This window comes from Copadichromis virginalis, linkage group LG3 (genome assembly GCF_057382275.1).
Source record: "Copadichromis virginalis isolate Kocher_CV1m ecotype Utaka linkage group LG3, C_Virginalis_male_GT1.1, whole genome shotgun sequence".
Taxonomy (NCBI): Eukaryota; Metazoa; Chordata; class Actinopteri; order Cichliformes; family Cichlidae; genus Copadichromis; species Copadichromis virginalis.
In genome coordinates this window covers 49,518,496-49,537,295 of record NC_140620.1, presented here as the reverse complement: position 1 = coordinate 49,537,295, position 18,800 = coordinate 49,518,496, and the positions used below count along the sequence as shown (strand labels likewise).

Below are 18,800 nucleotides of genomic sequence, written 5' to 3'. Positions count from 1 at the left end.
CCATAAACACATTATTTTAACTCATTTTACATATTTTTTTCTCTCTAAATATGAAAAAACCTCCAGTTCTCTTGTAGAGATTGTGTGTGTTCAGCCTCCTGTTGCTGTTTTGGTTGAATGTAGTTGGAGGCTTTTCAGAAGTATTCATGCTCATAAATATGGGGTGTGTTGTAGAGAAACCCCACAGATTTATTTTCCATGGTGTCTTAAAATCTACTTTTTAAGTCTTGTGCATTGAGAGTGTGTGATATTCTGCTGCAAGCTCAGTGAGTAATCGGCCTACTCTCCCCTCAGCCTTCATACATCGTCCTTATTTTGTTTTCATATGTTAAACTAATTGTCTATATAGTACATATTTCTTTCATAAGGGTTCTTTTCTGTACTCTACGTCAAACTCTCTAATCTTTTGACGAGTATTAAAATTCCAGTATATTCCTAACAGCCTTCATACATTATAAATCATCTGATCCTCCTGCATCTTTTTCTTCCTTTCAGAAATTGCTCTTCATTCCCTCAGTATGACTGCCGCACACGGATCCGACTGACAGTGATTCAGAGCAGTGAAAGGCAACCATGTTTAATTACGGCTTCATTTCAGTGCAGCAAAATGTTTCCAGGCTGGTGTTAATTGATTTTTATATTACCGGAGACATAGGAAGCACTACTACCCTCTTGCTGTATTATTAGGAAAAATCCACTGTGCTCATTTAGTATTGACCCTAAAGACTCGCAGCTCCACCTCATCCACCCAAATCATTTGATGCCTCGAGTTAGAATTCTGTAAGGGGACCCATACCCAGACCCCTAACCACAGATCAGAATAAAACCTTCAAACATTTGATTAAGCCTAAGCAGTTTTAGCATGTAATTATTTGCTTTGAATTTGCAGTTTGGGATACATTGTTCAGCTCTTTTCACACTCGGCAACATACTAAATAGTCAGTGTGAATTGCAAGAAAAATAAATCTGCAATTTTAGAGGAAGAAAAGCAAAAACTATCAATAATCAGTCTTGCCTATTGCTGTATCGACTTTCCTTCCATTTAAAATGATTTCCTAACTGTCCTTCCTTTAAACTGAAGACTTCATATACACAGCCCGTCTTACCTTTCAATGATTCTGTTTGCATTTTCCCTGCCTAAGTGTCTGTCATTCACACTTACCGAGTGCACTGATGTTTCTTTCCAACCTCAGCTGTCACCTCGTCTTGCTGCCGTTTATCTAATCTCCTCTCCGTCAGAGCTATTGTCGTTTTTTTTTTTTTTGTTTTTTTTTTACTTTCACTCAGTTTTGTGCTCAACATCAGTCTTTGCCACAGAAACGAGCCTGCCCCTGTTGTCATGACGATGGGCACTTTCATCAGATCGGATCCGATTAGCGGTGCCGAGCAAACCGTGGAATGAAAACATGTCAAAGAGTGACCCGTCGTAAGGAGAGTGAGTCACCTCACGGAGGCTAAAAGACTAGAATGACTGATTTCAGTTGTCTCATTGCTGTTTCACTGAATTTAAGCGTGAATTGTTACTATTGTAACTGGAGTTCTCTGGAGTTGGCATGGTTTTATATTGCGCGTATCGACGGTGAGACATTGTGCTATCGGCTATATTCGCTTTTTTCTTCCTATATTCTTCAGGACATACCGTCTGATACATAATGCATTAGTTTCCTTAGGTGCCGCGTGCCTTTATGTTTGAAAGCCAGAGTTATCACCAGTGAAATATTAATAACCTGGCAGTCGAGCACCTATCAAAGCACCACTGACAACGTTAACAGACAGGCAGCCGTCACTGGGGGGAGTTTTGAGTTGCATGAGTTCCGGGCGAATTGACTTTTTGGCCATGTGAGATGTTGCATTTGATGAGACTCTGACAGCTTGAGTGTGAAGTTGGAGATGGACTGCGTGGTGGCCAAATGAGTGACGGCAACAAAAAAAAGTCCAGTGCGCAGAAGAGTAGGTAGCATCGTGTCAGTTTGTGACAGTTATCAATTGGTGTTTGTAGCTTTGGCCGTACTGACTAGTTTGTAGAATTACAGTAAGTTTTGTGAAAGCAGAGAAAAGCCCAGAAAAACAGGAAATGGTTAGTTTCTAGCTGGAGCTTTGTAGGTGCTTCTGACAAATCCGAGGTGATAGCTGTCAATACACGTGACTTTTGCAGTGCAGATGCATTATTAACTGTGTTCTTGTAACTGACAGTGTTTATGAGCTTTTGGCAGATAGTCTGTAAAAGACACAAAGTCTTGATCAAAAATGATTTAGCCAGCACATCTTTTAGAGCTCAGCGCTGGACCCAAAGCCTGCAGCAGCTGATGTTGTGGGAATCGGATATAAAGGCTTTCACTGTAATCATATATTGTTCCGCACTTCCCATCAAGGTTGTTGGAAATCTAGCGAATAGGCCAAGAAAGGAAAGCGAGCCTCAAACATTTGTTCTGAATATTGTAGAGAACTATGATCGGATTTGTATTTATTTTTATGAATCCTGCTGAGTCCTGCTGCGCTGGCCATTTACACATGTCCCTCTTATAAGAGAAGTTACCACTTTGGAGAAAAACAAACATCTGATGCCTTTTTTAATGTGCACACATACATAAATATACACCTACTCACGGGTTACTGGTCAGTCCATAGCAGTCATGCACCCACACATGCATACAGCACTAAAAAGAGGCGGAGGGCGACATCGCCTTACGTGTGTCTGGCATGTGCTGATGATTCAGTGTGCTATTAATCATGTTTGACAGAAATATAAACACAGATTTTCACAAACACGGAGTCATTTATTTACCGACCATCACCGCTAATGTGCGCAGACACCGACACATAATCTCATTACTGTCACGGGCGACACAAGTCATTAATAAAGTCGCATCAAAGACATCGTGTTAAGCAGAAAGGGAAACTTGTTTAACGCAGGGATATGATAAACAAAAATGGCTAAGCAGGTGAGTCTGACAGGAGGCTGGTGCGTAAAGGCGAGAAGAGCACTAATGTGTCGCTGGGTTAGAAGAGATTCATGATGTGTGTATGTGAGACACAAAAAAACAGTATAGTGGTAAGAAACCAAAGCAGGAAGCAGCTGAGTGTTTGGTCTAAAAGTATTTTATTGGCTTTGAAACCATCAATGTAGTTTATCTGATGTTGTTAAGTGCAGAAGAATTTGTTATACATACTAATTCTAAGAAGGTCCTAAGTCTGAGGTGTGCAGTTGTTTTAGTAGGTATACTGACTTTAAATAACTTCTCTTGCTTATCTGTGGGGCTCAGAACCTGAAGACTGTAGGTGGTTAACTGTGAAACAATAGAAGAGGTGTAATGTAGAGAAGCTTATGCAACAAAGGTGGCGGCTGCAGACAGCACACAGAAGTGTTGGATTTTATAGTTGCTTATACATTCACATCTCTAACAAAATAATCAAAAGATTCCTAAATGGTTAGAAACTCTTCTTATATGCAGTTAGTGTTTTATATAGGAACGCCTGAGAGGAGATGTAGTGTAGAAGACACACAGATGGAAAAAGGTAGGCAGCTGTGTTTTTTGCAAAGCGCTGTCAAGGGCCTATCAAAACAACATCAGCTGCAGAGAAGTTCAGTGTAAATGTGAAGAAGAGAGAGAGAGAGAAGGCAAAAGCTTGCAAAGAAAGAGTCGGAGCACCCAGAGAAAGAGAATAAAATTAAGATCAATACATATCTGCAGCATCGTGTATTTTTGTCTTTGCGCTGAGGTTTAGTTTGGAATATCAATGGATACTCAGCAGCTCAGATGGCAGTGTGGGGTACGAAGGGAAGCATAAACAAAGTAGGAGACGCGGAGAGCTACACAACAGATAAGAGAAGCCGAAAGAGGCAGATGATGGAAATTAATAATGTCATGAGAGTCGCAGTGGCCCCAGAAATAGGTAACAAAATAACAATACAAAATAGAAAGCCGTGACACACGGGAGGACTGACAAAAAGCGAGATTGAAAGCCAGAGAGAAAAAGTTGGACAAATAGAAAGACGGGGAAAAATGAGTTTCCACCCAGTGAGATAAATGAAGAAGTAGAGCGGCTGGTGTCGAGGGGAAGACCGGCAAGCCAGAAAGCACGACTGACCAGAATTGATATGAGAAGGTGGTCGACCTGCTTGTGCTTCAGAGATGAGGCGCGTCTGTCTTAAGACACACTCACAGGTAGCAAACAACAGAGTGAACAGCTGTGCAAAAGACAGGAAGCATTTTTCGCCTCCTCTGGCCCGCTGTCATGTCTCTGTCATTCCCCCTGCCTGCCTCTTTATTTCTCTAATTGTCATTCTGTCTATACCACGTCTCCTCTATTTGATGTCTGAATTGACATGTCTGGTAAAAGTAAAAACCGATTCAGTTTCTAGCCTCAGAGGACATGTGCAGAATGAATATGGCTGTATGTATATGTATATACAGCAGATGGAAACCCACATTTAAATATATAAATGAATGAATAAATAAATAAATAAATTATAAATAAATTGGGATGTTTTTCTGCATCACTCCCAAAACATGAATTTTGGGCCAAAATGGAAACTTGGTGAACAGAATTAATTCTACCACACACACAGACGACACAGTGGTGTGATCTCAGTCAGTAGCAGCGCAGCATTTCCTCCTCCTGCTCTTATAGCACTAGAAGCAGATTGACAACCACCCAGGAGCCTGCTGGAGAAAAGGGGCCAGAGTACAATAATAGGTTTTTGTTTTAAAAACAAAAACAAAAAAAAACCTCACAGCTAATCATTTGAGTCGCTCATGTTTTCTGAGGTCATTTGAGAGGTTGTCAGTTAACCTTATGAATCTGATTTTCAGTGAAAGAAAAATGACTCCTTAAATGATTCGAAAACACACAGGCGTGTGTGACATGTTTTTAATGTGCAGACAGATTTGACCGAGTTGAAATACGAGCTATTCAAGTCACAAAAGAGCACAGAAGCGTGGCTCTATATGCAAGTTGACTCAGCGGGGGATGGTGTCGCATGAGAAAAGTTTATCTGCAGGAGAAAAAATATTGGACGAGTATGCTGAACACCAGAGTGCATTATATAACTGCCACCTGGCGCCTGGGATTTGAGTTTTCTTTGACATAAATAGGCACAAACTGGTGTATGAATATTCAAAAGACTGGAGAAAATGAACTTGAATCAAACGGCTTACAGACTGTAGGCCAAACACGGACTCTCCTCATAGTTGTCAGCTGTGTTTTATTTGCAGGTCAGTGGGCAAAGAACAGGAGTCATCAAATTGGGGTTCCCTGGGTCAGATTTGGAGCTAGATTATAGAAATGCACCGCTTCTCTTGATTGAATCAACAGTTGCTTTCTATTAAGTACTCTGTGGTTCTGTCACATTTGACAGACAGAGGCAAAATTGCAGCACTGCTTACAGACCACAGACTTTAAGAGGTGTAAAAAAGAAATACTTACAGGACTTAAATTATTTACAGCCGTTCTTTTTCAAGGTCAGATGAGCCCTGCTCCATTTTTATTCTATGATAGAGAAGGCAGGTAGAAGATTCAGAGTTGATCTCAAGTGTTGCACTTGCACATGGTAGGTGTTCACTGGAACTCTCAATGTAAGGTGCAGAAAGATGTTGATGCAAGTAAAGGTGGTCATCATCAAGCAAAAAACAAACAAAATAAAAGTATCACAGAGGAAAAAAGGAGCCAAATCAGCTATGTAGTGCATTCTTAGAAAATTAGGAATGCACTGGCCAGCTCAGATTGAGCCAAATGCTGCACAACCGATTGGACAACGTTTCACAGTGCCGAGTTTTTGGGGCGAAGAAATGTGATATTCTTCAACGGTCATGTCAGTCACCTGATCACAAACCAGCAGAGGATGCTCTTTAGTGCATGAAGACAAAACTGAGCAGTAACTCGATGCAGGTGCAGTGAAGGCCTGGCCGAGCATCTCAAGGGGAGAAAAACACCATGTGGTGATGTCCACAAGTTCTTGGCTGCAAAGGATTTTTTTGAAAACCAGGGCAGTGCAGCGGTGTGGCGGTTAGCACTGTCACCTCACAGTGAGAACGTCCTGGGTTTGAATGCAGCCGGTGTGCCAGTTTTGTTATGTCTGCATGGGTTCTCTCTGGGTGTTCTGGTTTCCTCCCACAGTCCAGGGACTGGGTTAATTGTCGAGTGCAAGCGGAAGAAAATGGATGGATAGACGGCATTTAAAATGATCCTTTGTGTATTTTCACAATAGTGTTTATGTCTGAAATGTCTAAAATGACTAAGCTTTCAAAGCTTCCAGTTCTGACCAACACGTACAGCATGAAAGAGCCTGCATTTGTCCCGCAGTTTACATTTGATGATTCTCTGATAGCAGAAAGCGATTTTAGCAGCAATTTAAACTCCAAACTGCCGTTCAAAGAAGTGTCACACAAAGCGTGTTTTAGGCTGTGATTAAGAAATTTGCATAAGCCTGTTTTTTTTTTTTTTTTTTTTTTTTAACCCCACTACACTATTATGTTAAGAGCAGTATTAACCCACAGCCCCTAGTCTAAATGGTTGGCACTTAGTGGTTTGAGCTCAGCGCTTCCCAAACACATACACCACATTAGCAACAGAGCTAACATGTAAGGTGCTTCCTGTAAACGGGGGCAATTCTTTGTTCGCCGTCTTACGCAAACACACTTCAGCACACGCAGGTTAAGTAAAAAGCACCGAGGTAAAATAGATGCAGGAAATTAACTGGATGTGGTGACATTAAAAACCGCTTAAAAAAAAAAAAACGCTCTTATTGAGTGTCAAATAAAAATTCTCACAGACATAGGATGTCTTATTGCTTTCAGCCCACCCTAAAAGCAATAAGAACTCAGGAAGAGGAGGAAATATTATCTGCCTAAGTTAACTTTTTCTCCTCCAACAGGCTCTGCAGTCTTTTATTGCTGCAGCTGGACTTGTGAACTGAGTATCCATGTGTTAATTTCAGTCTTCTAATGCAATATAATCGCCGTCGCTTCCTCCTGCACACCGTCCCCTCTTTAATTTTTCTTGCCTTCTTCTCATCTTCTCTGTTGTGTTTCAGGTCGAGCTGGAGAGAGGGAAGATCCTCCACATCAAGGCCTTGGCACTGGGTGACCTGAACAAGGCCGGGCAGAGAGAGGTCTTTTTTGAGCTCAACGGACAGCTGAGATCTGTGCTTGTTAAAGACACAGTCGCCATGAAGGTACGCAGGAAATGTTTGGGGAGAGACGTGAGATACAGCTGGGAAAGTGGACGGGTTGATGACGTTGCAGAGAAATTAATACTTTTAATCAAAGGACAAACTTGCGAGTTGGTAAATGATGAATAACCGTTAGACTGGATAGTTTGAGTGAAAGATGGATATCCTTGAATTATAATTGTATAAAGCATGCAAGGGAAGATTCTTGAAAATTGTTTGGCACGTTGAAGTCGGATTTGAAAAGAAAAACAGATTTTGTGACAGACAGTCTATCCCTAGTGATTTTTATTCATAGAAACAGATGGTTGTGAAGTGTAGAAGGGGACTCAGCAAAGAGGAACATTTCAATGGGCAGTTATGACTATATGGATAGATCACTGCCTGGATGAGTGGATAAATGGCGACAGGCGTGTGTGGGGGTACTTGGAAGAGTGACTGACCAGACAGATGGATGCGTTATTTTTTGTCTTGTCTCTTCACCCAGGAAATGAAGTTCCATCCCAAAGCTCAGAAGTCCATCCGGGGTCAGGTGGGAGCACCGATGCCTGGAAAGGTCCTAGAGGTCAAAGTAAAAGTTGGATCCAAGGTCAGTCGATTTAGGGTTTTTACAGTTTTTCCCTCATCATGTGATCTCTCATTTCAATTAAAGTACTTCTGCTTTTTGTAATTGCTCTCAATGTTCTAACATTTGGATACTTGATCTGATCCCGTTGAGTCAATACAAGTCCTTTTTTCAAAGATTGTCTCTTTGGCCTCAGCAGCGAAATTCTTTTCTGTAAATAAATAGCAAGACAGTGGGAATAAATAACAAACAGGACAAATGTGTTCAAAGCGAGAGAAGGGCACATTGGAGAACAAAGTGCTTGGAAGTAGTGCACGCTGAACCTGAGACATCGTCAGAAGAGTCTTGTGCGCACTAAAGAGAAAAACCTCAGACATTGCTGTAGTAGAATCTAAATTTCAGAGTTTCATGAGACATAAACATCCAAATTTAAACCAGCTAGTTTTGTTCATCGATCTGTACATTTGACATTTTTTTATTGAGCTGTGCTTGCACTTCTTACAGGTGGAGAAAGGTCAACCGCTGTGTGTCCTCTCTGCCATGAAGATGGAGACTGTGGTCAACTCCCCAATGGCTGGGACCATTAAGGCTATTCATGTCACACCCGATGCTTCCCTGGAGGGAGATGACCTGATACTGGAAATTGAAGAATAGAGCGGAGGGGGGGAGTGGCAGTAGGCAGGCGTTCAGACGATATGATCCCGGAAATGGTGGCAGCTGGAGAAACGGGGAGAGAAATGAGGAGGAAGAGGAAGACGGGCGTTTGTGGCCCTAGATATGTACATATTCCTTTGGGTGCACTGGGGGATGCACAGTGAGGCCGTATTCATATCCAGATACCTGATGGGAGCAAAAATGTACGACAGTCCAAAACGGTGTATTGATTAGAAGAAATTTACTGAGTCCCCTGTTAAAGTAATTCCATAGTTGTGGTATTTAACTCAAATAATGGCATCTTTGCGCACATCCGTCAACTTGTGGAAAATAGCATTAAATATTTTAGAGTAAGATCATATATTTGAAGTGTGATACATCCCACTGCTGAAGTCTTAATCTAGTCTTAATGTGAGCTAAACATATCTAACGCTAACAGGGTTTTAACTACTTGCATTGCTGTTGCCTCACACATTCAACGTGAGTAGATTGAACTTTTTGTCTCTGACTGCTCGGTGATTTCATACTTTGCTGGTTTCAAAAGAGAAGAATAGACTTGTGGATGTATTACACAGTCGCTGTTGTTCGTATGGGAACAATCTTCATTGTTTTTCTTTGTTCACGGTGCATTCTGGGAATGTGTAATCACTGTAGCATTTAGGCACAACCCCCCCTCCCCAACATTTCCTTAGAAATGACAGCACAGTACACTGAGGGGCTGAAGAATGAAATCACATTTGGTCCATCTGGTTTTTAGACCATATTTTCGTATGGGGTTTTATTGCAAGAAGAGAAGCACAATAAAGATGGCTTGTTGACAAGGGCGCACCAGAAACATCTCATGTCGAAGGCCAGTGAAAGTAAGTGGTTTCCTTTTTTAAAAGATCTCTGCAGGTGTTTTCTTACTCATGTCTGATTTTAACCCCCACCCACCCTCAAAATGTGGATATATGCAAATCGGATTAGCGTTGGTTTGAACATGGCTCTTAATTCAAAGCGTATCTGTATGAATATTTAGAGGTATGTCGACACAGACGTGGCGTTTGAGGTCTTTTTAGAGTGTCTGGTTTGTGTGATGTTGGAAAAGTTGTCAGAGAAGCAGTTTGACGGTCTCTTCAGAACCAGAGATTATGGCGGATGGTCTGTCTGCATGGGGATTTTCAATGCTAGGTGTAAATGGGATTACATGGTGCTGTAATGGAGCCATGTGATGTTATTTTCTGAGGCTCTGCTGATTAATTTATGGATTAATTCTCTGTCAAATGATGTTAAATTAGCCGGACTAATAAGGGACTCTGGAGACTCCCAGCAGCAGCAGCACTCTGCTTTATACATCTATGTGGGTGTGTTTGTACCAATGAGTCAATGTGCACGCGTATGAGAGCAAATTCAGCCCCTCCCCCATAACACACCAGCTGATATTTAAATGTATTCACATGCACACCATACTCTGATGCAAAATATCCAAACTAGCCCCTAAGTGCTGTCTGGATCACAGCAAATAAATCTAATCTAGTGCAGAGGACTGTGGTTTTAGCTCTATAATGACTGTCCAGCACATTTAAAAACCAGTGAGAATAAACAAAAATTAGACTGTTTTGCCCCAGTGTTTCCTGCAGGCCTTTCACCCTAAAAAGCGATGACTGAATGTTGAATTACTCTGACCGGTGACAGAACAATCACACATCATCTGCAGAAAGTGTCAATGTTTCCTCATAAGGCAGTGAAGCATGCAATGTTTGGGACAGCGAGCCAGGAGAGAGATCACAGCAGATTCCTTTCCCCAGATCATCTGTGCTCCTTCACAGAATACACTGATTGGGGGACAAAATTAAAATATCACTTTGTACTGCACTGGATTATTTCCAGCAGTTTTGCTCCATTACCTCTGAGAATGAATCCGCTTTCGAACCGTGCATCAATACTGAGCAGCGACGCCGTAGTTTTTAATTGGGACTCTGTCTCCTCGCTCTCCCAGGCCACTGCAGTGCCTCGCTGTATCTCCTGGTTTATCATGTTTGACTCTTTTCAAAGAGACAAACTTGTATTGGTGGGATTTTTTTTATGAATAAGTGTTTCTGACAAGCTGTTGCGCAGTAATGTTAAAGTTCCTGCCTCCTCTTCTGGTTAGCGATCCTCGCTTACCTGCTTTCTCTGCCTCATCTACCCAACCACCTTTTCATTTATCCCTCCATCCCCCTGTCGCTTCCCTCTGTGTATATTTGCACATGTTAGATGATAACAGCAGTTCATGCAATAAAGTTTCAATGCTTCTCTTTGTCTTAGCCAGCAATCATTCTAACAGACATGCTTATGACAATGTACTACTGCTCAGTGTCTTGGGGAAAGAAGAATAAATTGGAGAAAAAGTACACACAGATGGAAAATGTTATTTGTTTCAGACAAGGGGATATAATGTCAGCCTATTCTGGAGCTCATGCTATCTACAGCTGAGCTGGCAGAATATGAAAATAGGGTCTGTGACATTTCCATTTTCCTTGTATCACGTCTTTTTTTTTTATGAAACAAAGCTGTTTATTTAGCAGAAATACTGCCTGCTGATTTCTTTCTCCATTACACCAAATGTTCACATTTATCAAGGGTTCGTTTGTCTTCTAAATCTACATTTACCTGTTCTCAGTATGTTTGGGTCCTTTGAGAGACTGAGCTGGATTGCAAAAGAAGGAAAACAGATTGCATCTCAAAAATAAAAATAAAGTGATATATGTTCTCTGTACTTACAAATAAAGTTAGCTCTAACTAAATCTGAATCGTGTTGGTGTGCCTTGTATATTCTACACGATACATGTTATTATACCACAACACTGAAACTATTGACAGGTGCGTAACATCAGTGATCTTGTTACGATGTGATGTCCTTCCGGCAAATCCTGGGTCCTTGATTCATTTCTTTGACACGTCAGAAACGCCATGTTGCAGACCAAGCACCCACCCTGACAGCAGCAGCAGGGAGATGGTCTCCACACACAGTTTAAGGAACACAGCAAAGAGCCAAAGTCTCCAAACTCCTGAGTCGAGCATCCACAGGTTGCCCTCTAACAAGATTGAGTCCTGTGGGTCATCAAGGGTCTCCGTGGATCAAAAGCTCTGCTGCTACCTGCTAGACACCTGCAGACGTCCCACGTCCCTGCCTGGGTCAGAGCAGTTTTCTCAGTGCACCTTCCCATCATTAGGCGATTATTTTGTGGCTAATTTTAGTAAAACCATAAGCACCGAAAGAAAAGCACAAAAGGCTCGAGTGGAGGGCAGCTTTGGTCTTTAAGAACTAATAATCTCAGAGTCCTTCGGTCAAAGTTTCCCTACAAACGTCGCGCTGATCTTCTCAGCTGGAGCAAAATGTGTATTTTATCTGAAAGCTGGAGTCGTGCAATTCATATGAAGCTGTCAAATCACAGCCCTTTCAGAACAATGTGTCCCACCAGTAATTAGATTTCACCAAGTGGGGAAAAAAACTTGGCATATACTGAAATCCTGCTGATCAATGCAAGAAAATTATACTCTCCGGTTTTCTCACCTTTGTTGCTGGAATGTGACAGGATCTGTTGGTGTGCTGGAGGCAGGCTGTTTGGGTTATTTTACATAAGTAGGTTCATGTTGTTTTCTCAGCCCACCCCTGCCTCTTATTAGCATTCAATCCGGGTGTGGTTGCGTTGAAGGATTTTTATTTTTTTTTTCTTGATACTTTTCCAAATAACTTGATTCGTGTGTGGCAGGTTATGCATCTCCTCTGACACCCTGCTGTCTTTAAAGGGGTTCAATAGATCTGATTATCTACTTATTAACCGCACCGAATCACTCAAGTTTGGAGTTCAACTGGCATTATTGATCATGCTTCACTTACTCTGTGCATGCTTGCTGGGTGGATGCTGGCAGCTGACGCTGGTTGACATTCTCAAACTCCTCCATGGATCTAGTGACTCGGAGCGTCGCTAAGCCATGCGCAGTTGGCTTGCATCCACTCGGTAAAGTAGGTTAACTGAAGGTGGTGAGGGAGGAAATGGTGCCAGGATGGAAGAATAGCTTGGTGCTTAATTGTCGTCAGATTAAATTGCAGAGGTAATTTTGTGATAAGATGGATGTTGTGACCCACTTTTCAGCTGATTTGAGTGACGGCCTTGATTAATAATAACTTAATCAAATTTGCATATGTGGAAAAACAGAGATGGATGATAACAGTCGGCTATGACCTTGATTGGTTTCCTGATGTCGCGTGAAACAAACATGGTAAACGGTTTGAAACGGTCCTACAGCAGCTGCCTAAAATTAACCAATGTCAGCTGAAGGGAAGTTCAGTGTGGGTAAAGTCTTTACCTGAAGGACTCCAACTCAACACTAACCTTTCTAAATGTTACTGTATTACCTAGATTGGGGGGGGGGGCTCTCATTTTCAAACTTCCAGCACATTTATGAATCGCTTCCTGTAGCTTTCATGTGCTCAGGATGCCAGCTATTGATGACTGGTAAGTATAAAACATTTAAACGCATTTACAACAAGTTTATTCTTAATTAGGTCTCTGCTGACTTTCTTGCGGTCAGAGCAATCATTTGTGTGTGAGCTGAATATTTATGGGGTGCTGATGATCACATTTATGAAAGGCCTAGTAATCTGCAATAACATTAATGGGTTCCCGTGGCAACAGAAATGTAATGCACGTTGTGTTACTGTGAATATTTCATTTTTCACGTGCGGAGCAAAACTTCAATTTGCTCTTAAAAATGAGGCTAAACAGACTAAAGCTCTTACTCCCTGTTAGGGCCACACCAAAGGCATGAGCTGTTGCCTTGTATATAATCAACTACTCGCTAGCTAAATAAAGCACTGGAGTTTAGGCAGATGGTATGTATCAAAGTAACATTCACATCGATGGCAGGACTCGAAGCTTCCCAGCAGAACATTGTCCAAAGCATCAAACTGCCTCTGCCAGTTTGTTTTTCCCTGTAGTGCATCCTGCTGTCAGGTGTTCCACAGATAGGCGATGCACATGCACCTGGCCATCCATGTGATTTATCAGATCACGTCACCACCTGGTTCTCCATTGTTGGTGCTTTCAGTGGTGAACAGGGGTCAGCATGGGCGCCCTGTGGCTTTGCACACACATACAGAATAAAACTTTGATGCTGTGTATTCTGACACCTTTCCATTAGAACCAGCATTAACCATTTTGACAATTTGAGCTATAACTGGATCCCCATTATCCTGTCGTTCGTTTGCCACTGTTGCTTCCCATTTTGATAGATACTGACCATTGCAGACTGGGAACATCCCACAGGAGCTGCAGTTTTGGAGATGTTCTGTCTTTCCATCACAGTTTAGTCCTTGTCAAATTCGCTCAAATCCTTACAGTTGTCTATTTTTCCTGCTTCTAACATTGAGGATGTTTTGTCTAATCAGTGTATATGTAGAAAGACTTTTACTAACAAGCTTCCCAGAGATTTTCCCCATAATAATAGAAGGGGATGATTTTTGCTACCACTCCTTTAACTCATTTTTCTAAAAAGTTTTAACACATTTCATTCAGACAAAGTTGGCGAGATTTCTTTTTAAAAGAAAAAAATCCTTTACTTATACCTCGGATTCATCTCCAGCAGTCGCTTTCATAAATTTAACATTATTCATGGCCACCTACAGGATGGAAAAAAGCGCACGTCCTAATCCCCCATCTTTAATGTGCATTTCAGCAGGATGTCTCAAAATGGTCAAATCATATCTAACTCACCTAGCACAGTAAAAGTAATTTTTAAAAACGCAGTTGGACATCGTGCGTTTAACTTCAGCACCATTTGCTGTTGAAATGAACATTGTTTCCAAAAATGTATTTTTAGTAATTGTACATTTTCATCTTCCCATTCTACCAAAATGTTCCCTAGAGAGCTAGAGACCACGATCTCTACCTCACAGGTGTCCTGTAGACCTTTTGTATGGAAAGACTTTCAAATATCAGAAGGGGACTGATGATGCCCGTGTCTCCGTAAACCGTGTTGAACCAGCATGCACAAAAGCAGGACCCCCACCCGAGTGGAATGTGGCCATCATTAAGACGCCTGCGCTTTCCAAACCTCTTTAAAAGGATCCATCTGAGGGCGGTCTGGTGATTAGGGTAAATGGGCTAGCTCTTACAGTACGCAGCACTTCTCTGCTCCAGCTTTCTATACTACAAACCTCACTCCTCCGTTCATACAGTGAACACATCAGGAGCAACTCAGGCTTCAGTATCTTGCCCAAGGATACCGTACAGCAACAAGGGATTGAACCACCAACCTTTCAAAAAGTGGACAGACACCCCAAGGCTGTGACGTATTATTCATGTTACATGCCCGGCAGCTGGAAATGCAGGATTGAAAGGTTTCCCAGGATAAATGTGAGCAATAAACAGTTGTGTGGATACTCGGTCACCCTTGCTTCTGAGGGAACTACTACAGTGCTGTGCAAAAGTCTTGAGCCCCTCATTTCTTTATTTTGCTTCGAGGGAGACACTTTCTTGCTTTTTCTTTGTTTTTTTTAAGTGGTCTTGAGCAACAGTTCTCAGAGTTTTTCAAAGATGGTCTTTGGACATTGCCTGCTTTTTCACTTGGGGGTTTTTATGTTAAAACACTTGACCTATTCAAGCACCTAACTAAAGGGATGAACCAACATTGTGTTTACACATAACGGCAAAGACTGATTTGAAATGAGCTCTTTGGTACTTTGTTACTAGCAGGCTGTTGGAAAAACACATCATTTGTTCCCAATTGTTTATCTGAATGCATAAAACATTAGATAACAGTTTGATGGGCTTAAAATAGTATTTCTGACCCAACAAGATGTTTCCAAAGAGCCACCAGACCCAAAATATGCCAGCCGACTGACTAATGCTTTCATCTTTGCTTAATGTAAGCAGACAAAAGCAGCTGCAGCAACATGTCACTACTGAGAAGCCAAAGCATGTTGTTCCTGTGCTGCTTAATAACTAAACTTACCACAATGAGTTTCTGCTGGTTTCACAAAAGGCCGATACATTAGCAGGACTGAACCTTCAGAGAGCTTTTCTTGTTAAAGCCTGTGTTGTTTACACCAACTTGAGGGCTTATTCTTCTTTTACTCGAGCACTGCTGCCTTCTATAGCACTTCACCTTGCCTTTAATTATCTCGCTTGGCCACTCATAAATGGCAGGAATGGTGCTACTATATTAAGCATTTCTCTAAAGTGCGAGTGAAATACCCTCAACTCTGAATTTTTAAGTGGAACACTGAATCGAACCCATAAAGCAATAATGGTTCGTCTCGTCACATCACAGCTAAATCTGCTGTAAGACGTTCAGATTTTACTGAAATACAGGAAAAGGTAGGTTTTGCCCACAGTGGGCAGCTTTTCCTTCTGTAGGTCAAAGCCCTGCTTTGATGAGGTCTGAGCATCACAAGGAAGGCAGATGATTTCATTTCGTTTGGTCTTGAGGTCGCACGTGAAATTTCTCATTTGGATCCCCAGCTGAAACTACGACCGAGCGCTAGAGTTCAAGTCCCTTTGATGTATCCCTTTTGTGTCTTTTCACCGTCCAAACAGCCAGCTAATGCTTACAGGGTAGAGCTGTGAAGTCTTGGCAACTCTGCGTGCCAAACACCTTCTGAAGAATATCTCTAGTTTTGGCAGACGGTGTGGCAGCAGCTGTCCGTGGAGCCAGCTTTCTAACCCGTGCGTGAGTCTTTTACATGGGCCACGGGGGTCCGCTGCTCTGTTGAGGTGCAACTTTCCCTTCTAATCCCTTTGCTGCTGTTCGATAATCCCTTCACTGCTTGCTTTGCTGCTTTCTTTGCTGTAATCCCTCTGCTTGAATAAAAAGAGAATAGACAAGGAGGATGGGGTACACAGTGTCTCAGACAGATGGGATTGATGGCTCTGTCACTCACTGAGCCTCCTGTCAATCAGCACAGCTGGGATTTGATCCATCCAGCCACTGATGCTGCCCAGTTGCTGCCGTTTCTGAGCGCTCCAAGAGCCAGCTCAGATAACAAAGTGAATGATTTTAATCAGTGAAAATAAGCCCGAGATATGAAATGCATGCTAAAAAGCGCACGTATATACAGCTGATGAAAGCTCGGTCGGTGAAACAGCAGCAGTGGATACACCATCATACGTGGGCTACTTTCAAATGAGGGATTTCATCAAGCGCTCCCCCGGCAGGTGTGGTCCACTGCCATCTCCATTTCGTTTCCATTACTCCCTCTTCAAAGATTGCTTGTGGGGACAATTTTAGACCTGTCTGAGAACCGTCAGCCAGGGTGCACGCGGGGCAGTATAAACATCCCACCCTACATGTTCCCAGAGAAATGTCCCAGTCGGCGTGATGGTGACATCCAATTTGCCCACAAACGATGGGATCATCGTTTGCAAGGTGCAAGCCACTGAACTATCTTCCCAGAAGTCTCCTGCTCCAGCTTCAGTTGCTTCATTAGACATTAACAACACAGCAGTGCATCACAAAGCCACGGGCGACCCTCACGAGTGACGACTTAACAATGCACACATCAATTAAGCAGGCGGATCGATGCGGCGTGCTGACCACACTGACAAGTTCAATTTCTGGTGAACGCCATCAAATGATGGCCAGTAGCCGGCCACGACAGGGATCGCTTCCGATCACCTCCTGAGTCACTCTGTGTCAAGCACTTGTGATGCGACAGCTTAGTGACACCCTGCGCTGATGGTGCGGGTAAAGATGTGTGTCAGTGTGTGACAGAGAGTGGGAAATGGAGTGTTTATGCAGCATGTGTGTATGTGATGAGACATCTCATTAAGTGCTAACACCGCTCCACAGAACCCGCTTAGCCTCAGGTGTCACAGAGAGCACACAGACACACACAACTGCTCCTCGCTGCAACACATCACTGTTTTTAAAGTGTGTGTTCCAGTGTGAGTCGGTGCATGTGCAAAAGTGTGTGAAAGTGTGACCTCTCTTCGCCACTGTGGCTTTAAAACGCTCCGGCTTGAATCAAAGCACTGCAGCAAACACAAGAGAGGAGCTGAAGAGCAGAAACAGAGGCGCGCGCGCACACACACACGCAGCCAGACGGGGAGGATTCAATGCGACAGAGCCAGAGAGCAGGCAGAGAAAGGGAGGAGAGCGGCTCAGACTGCGACACGGAGCCGAGACGGGATTTAAGGAATGAAAAAAAAGCAACGAGAGCGAAGCAGATCAAACGAGGAGAGCCAAATCGCTCATTTCTTTTTATTCACATGCGTCAGAGACACTGTGCCAATCATTAGATGTCTTTTTGCGCCGCTACATCATCCTCCACCTTGGTGTCAGAAATATTACTGTTACCGTGGCAACTGGTGTGTTCAGGGCGTAAGACTGCCACGCTGTAAAAGAACAAACAGTCCAAGCGGGCTCTTTATCACTCCCATCTTCTCTTGAGCACATACACGTCCGTGCACCTTCTGTCCGGCGTGTTACCGAGGAGAACAGGAGCAGATCACGGCAAGCTCGCGCACTCTAACATAGACCAAACACAGACAGCTCGTCTGTTGTTCGAGCGAGTGATGCACGGTAGCTTTGACTTAGAGCTGGTGTGAGGAGGCTCGGCGTGTGAGGAGGCTCAGCTGAGCTGGCAGCCTGTGAGCTCCACCTGTGGCAAATGTCACTTCCTACAAGATCAGACTCCAGGCCAGAGGCTCCACCTGAAAACACTGCTCCACTGTTGTCACCAAGCTGGCAGCTTTTCCTCACAGAGAGGGTGTTGTGTGAAGGCAGGGCTGATTTATAGTCAGCCTTTCGATGCACTAAATCATACATTTGAGTGACTGCTCGGCCTTGTTTTGTGCAAGCTGTGTCATCGCAGTACATCTTACTTTGTAATTTCATGTTAATTAACTGCTGTCTAGCAAGGTCATTCTGTATAAAGTAGGGATTTCCCAGCAGTTAAATATCAGACAAAGACTCATAAAAAATATTAATATTGTCCATACAGATATTGCGAGTGTTATTAAGAGCTATTTGAAACTGTTAATCATGACCGATAATTATGTGATGCTTTGCAGGATGTGTAATATTACACACACACACACACACACACACACACACACACACACACACACAGTGTCAGAGTTTGCTTGTGCAGGTCTCATCTGTTTACTTTTCACTTTGCATGTTTACAACTTCCAATCACAGAGAGAAGGAGAGGCCGCCATCTGCCTGGGCTTCCTCTGCAGCTACTGGATTCATAACATGTTTGGACCAGCAGTTAACCAGCAATGCATGTTAATAAAATATGAATAGTTAGTTTAACCAACTAGTATTTGTGGTACTGATTAGTGGCAGGGGCAGTGGTGTTTAAATGTCCTGTGGACACATTCCCAGGAAAAATCCTAGTTAGTTTTCTTTTTTCCCCCCAAGAGTATTAACTGAGAAGAACAC

At 42.7% G+C, this 18,800-nt stretch overlaps 1 protein-coding gene across 2 annotated transcripts in view; it reads left to right on the top strand.

Annotated features, from left to right (window-relative positions):
• The window catches only part of pcxb (pyruvate carboxylase b), a 318,265-nt gene extending 307,107 nt beyond the window's left edge, over positions 1 to 11,158 (top strand). For both annotated transcript variants that reach the window (XM_085451506.1, XM_085451507.1), the window contains exons 25-27: positions 7,034 to 7,174; positions 7,656 to 7,757; positions 8,238 to 11,158. In XM_085451506.1, the coding sequence (XP_085307632.1) occupies positions 7,034 to 7,174; positions 7,656 to 7,757; positions 8,238 to 8,387 (393 nt within the window). In that variant the 3' untranslated portion in view covers positions 8,388 to 11,158. The remainder of the gene's footprint in view (positions 1 to 7,033; positions 7,175 to 7,655; positions 7,758 to 8,237) is intronic.
• Positions 11,159 to 18,800: the final 7,642 nt, after the last annotated feature.